The sequence below is a fragment of the Hippopotamus amphibius genome, chromosome 9, assembly GCF_030028045.1.
Source record: "Hippopotamus amphibius kiboko isolate mHipAmp2 chromosome 9, mHipAmp2.hap2, whole genome shotgun sequence".
NCBI lineage: Eukaryota > Metazoa > Chordata > Mammalia > Artiodactyla > Hippopotamidae > Hippopotamus > Hippopotamus amphibius.
In genome coordinates this window covers 121,706,662-121,714,409 of record NC_080194.1, presented here as the reverse complement: position 1 = coordinate 121,714,409, position 7,748 = coordinate 121,706,662, and the positions used below count along the sequence as shown (strand labels likewise).

The following is a 7,748-nucleotide window of genomic DNA, read 5'->3' as shown; positions in this document are numbered from 1 at the left end:
TCGGGGCCCCACCCAGCGCACCCCTTGCTCCACCCCCGGGGTGGGCCAGCCTCGGTTTCCCTCACTGTGGGGCTACAATACGGGCTCTGCCTATGGGGGCTGCGCCACGACCACCTGCCCCTCCTACCCTGCGCCTCACCCTGCCCAGCAAACAGCTCCCCCCACACCGCTGCCCCATCTCGATCCCGGAGGCGGCCTCACCCTGCCTCACAGGCCGGATTTCCTGAGCAAGGTCACTCTGGGAGCCCCTGGAGCCCAGTGGCCAATAAAACCCATCGATGCGGAGAGACAGAGAGACGGTAAAGCAGGTCACCCCTGCTCCCGAGGGTGGTTGCTCTGTCCCCTCCCCTGCCATTCGGAGCCTGTGGACCTGGGACCTGCAAACAGTGTGGTGGCTCTGTGGCCCCTGCAGCTGTCCCCAGCCTGTGCCGGGTGCGGAAGGCAATGGCTAGGCCAGGCTGCAGCCCCAGGCCCAGCGTGCCACGTCCACGGCTCCCTGGGCTCACGCTCCTCCTGGGACACTCCTGTCCCTGCTCCTTGACAGGCTCTCAGGGGTGCCCGGGTCCTCACTCCCTCTCGCTTGGTGTCCCAGCCTCGCCTGGGGCTTTAGAGACTGTCCACACTGGCCAAGCCTGGTCACCGGCTCCCACCAAGACCCAGGGTCCATGGGCTGCCTGGGATCTGCTCCTCCACCCACGTGGCCCATCAGGCCCTGGCACACACACAGCACACACGTCCACACATGCACTCACACACAGGCACACCCACACATTCACACATATGTACACACGGGCACATGCGCACACACGCACACCCCTCACAGGCAGGACTGATCAGGGCACTGCTGGCGTCTGAAGTCCGCACACGGGCGCTCTCGATGGCACTGCCCTGGGGAGGGAGCTCGCGATGTCAAATCAATTGGGAGAAATTGACCTGGGTGGATATTTCCGAGCCACCTGCTTGCTCCCCAAAGTCATTCTGAGCAGATGCACTTTGCATCCGAACACGGGGGTGGCCTGACCTTGTGGTGGGGAGTGGCTGGTTGAACGAGCCTGTGTCTCCCAGGCACCCACCCTTCCCCGGGATGCTGGTCCCCCTAGGACCAGGCAGGAGTGGTTTTGCTCACCAGCTCCTCATGACTCCAATGCCAGGCTGTGTGGCCCCCACCCCCCAGATGGAGCCCAGGAGTGGCAGAGACTCAGCCTGGGACTTGGGAGGCAGCGGGTCCCTTCAACCAGGGACAGGGGCAGGGGCCCCAAACGAGCCGCCCACTCTCCACACCCACCAGCCACGGAAGGAGCAGACCACCCACCACCTCACCGCATCCTCCAGGGCCAAATGCTGATCGTACCCTCCCCTTCCAGGAGCTGAGCCGGGGCAGCCCCAGCCCTGCCTTTCCTTTCAGCTGACTTGTGTACACTTTCCCTGCCTTATCATTTAAGTGTCCCGCTGCCCACTTCCAGCTGGGTGTTTGCCAGCCGCCCCTTCCCAGCCACGTAGGATCCACTCGCTCTGATTTGCACTGGCTTCGATCGGCTCCAGGGACAATATTTGCTCTGGGAAAGAGTCAAACATTTATTCTCTAATTTATTCAGGGAGCGGTTGTCAAACACAAGCACCCTCATTACGTGATCTCGTTTCCAGGGCTTGGCCTCTGTCCGGGGTCCGAGCCCAGGCCCAGGCAGCCCTGACCCAGGCTCTCCCGTGACCAGCACAGCTCTGCCCGCTCCCCACGCCCTCCTGGGGTCGGCATCCTCCTCTGGACCAACCAAGGACACCCAAGTGGGCAGGGGCACCGGGCAGGGCTGTCTCAGATGGGGGCCTGCAAGCAAGTAACCCCCACATTCTGGTTCTTCTCTTTCCAGCCTTGCAGAGAGGCCCAGGCCCCCAGGAGCCCAAGGCCTCTCCCAGCGAGGCTGCCAGGCATCTTCTCCAGGACCCATTTTGGGCCTGGGTTGGGGTGGGGAGCAGTGTCTCACGGTGGGGGGTTGCGGAGAGGATGGCTCCCGCCCAGGACAGGGGAGCCGAATTCCTCTGGGGCCTGGCATTTGCATACGCCCACGCCAGGCCCCTTCCAGTCTGCTATTTGCCTTGGGAGGCCGCTCCCCCCACTGCTGTCTGGCTACGTCTCCTCTTCTGCTCCAGCCCCCACTCCGTCTCCAGGAGGGAAAGCAGAAGAGGTGGCTGCGGGTTCCTGCACTTTCCCCACCCCCACCCCCAGGATGGCCCCTCTGGGCCCCTCCCGCCACCCGCCGCCTCGGTGCTCACAGCTTGCTGGTCTGCATGAGCCCGTTGGCCTCGCAGCTGCGCGCAGGCAGCGCGGCCTCCTGCAGCCGGCTGCTGTGGCCCGGCCGCGGCTCGGTGGCGTCCACGTCCTCGGTGCCGTAGCCCTTGCGGAGGCATAGAACCTTCCGGAAGCTCTGGCGGAAGTTGTCGGAGAGGAAGCCATAGAGCAGGGGGTTGGCGCAGCTGTTGGCGTAGGACAGCACCACTACGAAGAAGTAGGCGCCGGCGGAGGCGGGCTCCTCGGGCAGCACGACGGCCAGGTTGACGATGTTGACGATGAAGAAGGGCAGCCAGCAGCCCACGAACACCAGCACCACCACCACCACCATGCGCGTCACCTTGCGCTCCGAGCGCCGCCGCGTGGAGCCCACGCGCACACCCGACGCCTTCAGCTTCACCACGATGAGCAGGTAGCACAGGCAGATGACCAGCAGTGGCCCGAAGAAACCCAGCGCGGACGTGTAGATGATGAAGACGGCGCCCCACAGGCCCACGGGCTCCGGCCAGCTGAGGTTGCAGGTGTTCCAGCCCTCCTGGATGTCGGCAAACACCACCAGTGGCAGCGACATGACCAGCGAGAAGACCCAGACTGCGGCACTGGCCAGCTTGGCCACCCGAGGGCGGCGCCAGCGGGCGGAACGGATGGGGTGGACCACGGCCAGGTAGCGGTCCACGCTCATGACCGTCAGGCAGAAGATGCTGGTGAACTGGTTGATGCCGTCCAGCGTCATGACCAGGCGGCACAGCACGGGGCCAAAGGGCCAGTAGGAGATGGCGTTCTGTGTGGCCACGAAGGGCAGCCCCAGCATGAGCAGCACGTCGGCCACGGCCAGGTTGAGGATGTAGATGTTGGTGACCGTCTTCATCTTGGCGTGGCGCAGCACCACGTAGATGACGAGCGCGTTGCCGCCCAGCCCGACCGCACACACCAGCAGGTAGAGCACCGGCACCACCACGGCCCGGGCACCCGGCGAGGGAACCGCCCCCGCCAGCGTCCAGTTCTCACCGCCGCTACCGGTGGCTGCCGAGGAGGTGTTCCAGCTTGTCGGCGGGAAGGCCGGGAACAGAGGCTCCATCACGGCCGCCGGCAGGGCAGGGTGAGCGGGGGCGCCGGGCGTGTCCACTGCAAGAGAATGAAGGACATGGAGCGGCTCACCGGAGGGTGTCTCCCCAGTGCCCGGCCCCACCTGCCCGGGAGGTGCAGGATTACCCCACGGTGGCAGGTAAACACGATTACTCATGTTCAACTGGGCCAGGAATCACATTAAGCAAATTGTTTGGAAAACAAGCCCAGAGAGGAAGGAGCAGCGGGACAGCTGCCGTGGCGGCAATGGCCAGGCGGCCCCGTGAGCCCAGATGCCGTCTGTTAATATCACGATGGCTCCCAGAGACCGGACTGTCCTTACACCCCTCCCCATCCCCATGCCCCCTTCCTGGCTGAGCCATGGCCACCCTCGAGTATATGGCCGGCACCGCCTCACTGAGACCTCGGGGAGTCCTGGGGGCAGCACTGATACCCCCTGCTCTCAGGTAAGGGACTGAGGACAGTGGGAGTCACTTCCCCGGGGACCCACAGGACAGGTGGGGAGGGGTGGGGGAGGGACAGGGAAGGGATCAGGAGGCTGAGACATCGCTGGGCACCACCAGCCCAGGCCAGCCGGAAGTGTAGTGATACGGGCCAGGCCCACTCTCCTGGGTGACCCCAAAGCCAGACTCTGGGTGGCCTCCTGGAGCCATCGGGAGGGTGTGGGCTTTCCGTGTGGCTGAAAAACCAGACCTCAGGCTTCAGAGGCTCTGCCAGCATCCACTTGGTGAGCCATGTCCGTGTCACCCCAGCAGAGCCCTGGCCGCGTGGCCAAGAGGAGCTGGTTTCTCTGCCCCCAGTAGCTACCTGCCACAGTATGGATGTCGCTGGGCCAAGGAGATGACCAGGGACACAGCTGCACACGCTCTGGGGTGGGTCCATCACCCCATCCCAAGGACAGCATGTCTGAAGCCCCACACAGAGGTTACCCGAGAGGGCAGGGGCAGGTGAGGACCCCCACATGGTGGACAAGCAAACACATGACAGGCAGAGATGAAATACACCCTGAGCCACTGGCCAGGAGGAAATGCACGTGTGTGTGCGTGTGTGCTGTGGGGGGAACAACAAGGGGAGGGTGGATGGAGGGAAAGTCTTCAGGGGTGATGGGGTTTTGTAGAGAAAGAGTCAAGGCAAAGATGGGGAAATGGCATCTGGAGTTCAGTGTGATGGGCACACGTGTATCCATTATATTGTTTTTGTACTTTTCTGTATGTTAAAAGAGTTCATAAAAATGGTGGTGCTCAAGAGAAAATAAATGCCTCCACTGATGAGAAGGAAAGGAGGAAGGGAGGATGGGGACTGAGACCTCGGGCGGGGGATGGGGGCTAGCAGGGAGTCTAAGTGCCCCCAGGGGACCCAGACAAGAGCCTGAGTGGAGCTGGAAAGCGCCGTGATGACCAGCCAGGGTCAGGTGACCCCCAGTGCCCCCCGGGTTGCCTCAGCACAGAGGTACCCCCAACAGCTGCCAGGCCTGGACTGGGGACCCCAGGGTTTTGGGGGTAACTGAAATCTGGTAGACAAGGAGGGGGCAGAATAAACAACATTGACAACCACAGGGAAAAACCCTCTGCTCCTGATGGGCAGACACACGTGGATGCTAACGGACGCCGGAAAATATGGCCCAGAAAATCAATAGTGAGAAGGTGGATCAATGGATTCGTTTCAGGTGAAGTAAAATAAATGACTGAACAAGTGTGCTTAAGATGCGTCTAAAAATGTTTAGAATCCTCTAGGCATGGATAAAAATATTCTGAAATGAATTTGGCTTCTGTCTAAGGAATAAAATGAACAAGTGTCTATTTTTGAAAATTACAACTCTCAGGTGTGAAAAAAAATCATCATTATGACCAAAAAAAAAAGGCCCACAAAATTCTGGACACAGATAAAGAGAGAATCAGGGAATTGGAAGAGGGCCTGAGGGACTCCCTCAGAGCAGGTGCAGAGGTGGGGGTGCAGAACTGAGGACAAGAGTCCTGCTTGAAAGGGAAACCCTATCCTAAGCAGGATAAAGTAAAGATGAAAAAGCATCAGAGCCGACCTACAGAGCACCAAGGATGAAGAGAAAACCCTAAAGAACGCAGGTGAGGAGGCTGGCCGGAAACCCCAGAGCAGTGCAGGTTAGGACAACAGGTCCCATCAGTGGTGGGGGGGTGGACCAGGAGGACCCAGAGGACCCGAGGAGAGAGAAACACTGTCACCCCTGGAATCCCCACCTGTAGGAGGGCTTCCAGCCAGCCCGAAGGGGAAACAGACCTTTCCCTGTGTTTTGCTGGATTTGCTGGTCCAGATGCTGTGCGCACCTGCTGTATGTTGTCACCTGATACGAGGTGTGTGACAAAAACTCCGTTAAAAAGAAGGCCAAGGTAGGTTGCCTGGGGATGATGCATTTCAAGACAAAGCTAGGGGTCCCTTGGGCTGCGCTCTGGGTTGGGGGCAGGAGTGGGCAGGGCTGGTGCCCAGCTGGCAGAAGGGCCACCCTGGACACTTGGAGACTGGATGCCTGCAGGCTCACTCCGGTGGTCAAAGAGCTAGCCTGCCAATCTCTATTCCCCAGGGCCTGGCACAGAGGGGCCCCCTCATATTTTAAAAAGAAACTAAATGTAAAATAATGTTTAAAGTTCCCTTGAGGTGACAATGGAGAATGAATTCTAGAAGGACGCTGGTCTGGAGACAGCCAGGTGGACCGTGTGGGCATCTGGGTGGAGAGTCCTGGCGGCTATACTCTCTCCCCAAAAATACCCAAGGAGGGGCTTTGGGGGGACTACGTGGAGAAGAAGGAGCTCAGGTGCACCTGAATGTGAGTTTAATTCTAAATCAGATGAGCGCCTTGTCTTTCGGAAGCAACCAGGTGCCTCTGCCGCCCAGAACCCAGAGTGGGCCGAGCAGACTGCCAGGCCCCCTTCCCCCCAGACACCCCAACACTTGAGTTGAACTTCAGAGCAGCAAAGAACAAACTTAGGTGGATCTTGCCGCACCTGCCCTTTGGAGCATAATTCTACAAGAGCCATTATTCAGAGGCAGCAATCTCCTTGGTCACAGAAATCACACACTCTTGAGGACTCATCCCTCTGGCCCTTTCCTCTGTGGGTAAGGGACTTGGCGGGGGAGGGGGGAGGTGGTGGCAGCTGTGGAACGACCACAGGCCAACGCTGGGGCTTTCTGACCCAGAGCCCCCCACCAGGAAGGGATCACCCACCCACTGCTGTGGCACAGGGAATAGAGTCTGCCCTCCTGCCCCAGCCCACCCCCACACACTGGCCACAGGGTCTTGGGTAAGTCACACCACTTCTCTGAGCCCTGGCTTCCTGTAACAGGTGTCTCCTACAAAGCCACTGAGCAGAGGAAATGGATCCAGGCACACAAGACGCTGCCGCAACGCCCGGCACACAGTGGCACTCAACTGCTGCTCCCGCTCGCCTGCCCAAAACAGCCCAGCTCCTCCTCCCCAGTGCCAGGAGCCCTGGGCTCCGCAGAGAAGGTGCCAGAGCCTCCCCAGTGGTCTGGGGACAGGGAGGGGACCTCAGTGCTCAAGTGCTCCATGCCCCAGGGAAGAACTAGCTCTGTCCAACCCCTTCCAGGCTCACCCCGTGCAAGGTTAGCAGGAGGGAGCCGGCCCCGCGGCAGCTGTGGACACCACTGAGATAGTGGCTTGGTGGTTGTGGGGCCTCACCTGCGCAGGGCAGGGGCAGACAGGCAGGACATCGTGGCTAAGAGGACAGGCCCCAGCACCACCCAAGGGCCCCCATCTAGGCCTGCCTCCCCCCAGAGGGCCTGGCTCATGGGTGCAGCTTATAGCAACCCCACTCCTGTCCCTCCCCTGAAACACGCTCATCTGTCCTTAAGGCAGCCTTGGCCTGGGGTATCCCTTCCCCATGAGGGGAAACTGAGGTGGGTGTGGGCAGGCTCTGTGTAGCAACAGGGAGGCCGGGCCAGCAGAGCCCCCTCCTCAGGGTCTCTGTGGGGTCTGCACGCCCTGCAAGAAGTCGCCAAGGCCACATTCTACCCCCAGCGCACTTTCGCACAACTCCCAGTCACTGTTTCACTGGGACCAAGGGTGGGTCATTGTCACTGGTGCCATCGACCACATCTTCCGGGGGGGCTCCTCACCCTTCCCTCCAGTGCCCGCTGTCCCCAGGCACCTGTTCTCTTCAAGAAGCTCAGCAGCAGCCAGGACTGCCTCACACTTTGGGCCACAGGGGCTCCCCGCCCTCACCTTCTCCCCGGACACCAGGCGGGCAGGAGGGGCAGGGGCCAGGCAAGAGGGCAGGTGAGGGCCCCACCTGGATGCTGGATGGGGAGCTGGCACACAGGTGAACCTCCAGGCCGCGTGCTCCCTTCTGGGGAGGGGGCAGGTGGGCCCCAGAGCACAGGTGCCAAG

General features: G+C 61.1%; 1 protein-coding gene across 1 annotated transcript; it reads right to left on the bottom strand.

Annotated features, from left to right (window-relative positions):
- Positions 1 to 2,239: 2,239 nt before the first annotated feature.
- SSTR5 (somatostatin receptor 5) lies at positions 2,240 to 3,398 on the bottom strand. The gene has a single exon (XM_057750617.1). It carries the CDS (start codon positions 3,360 to 3,362, stop codon positions 2,265 to 2,267), a length of 1,098 nt encoding a protein of 365 aa, XP_057606600.1. The 5' UTR covers positions 3,363 to 3,398; the 3' UTR covers positions 2,240 to 2,264.
- Positions 3,399 to 7,748: the final 4,350 nt, after the last annotated feature.

Bases quoted from the DNA above. Each gene is read 5' to 3' on its own strand.
- SSTR5 (XM_057750617.1), bottom strand. From the start codon at position 3,362: ATGGAGCCTCTGTTCCCGGCCTTCCCGCCGACAAGCTGGAACACCTCC.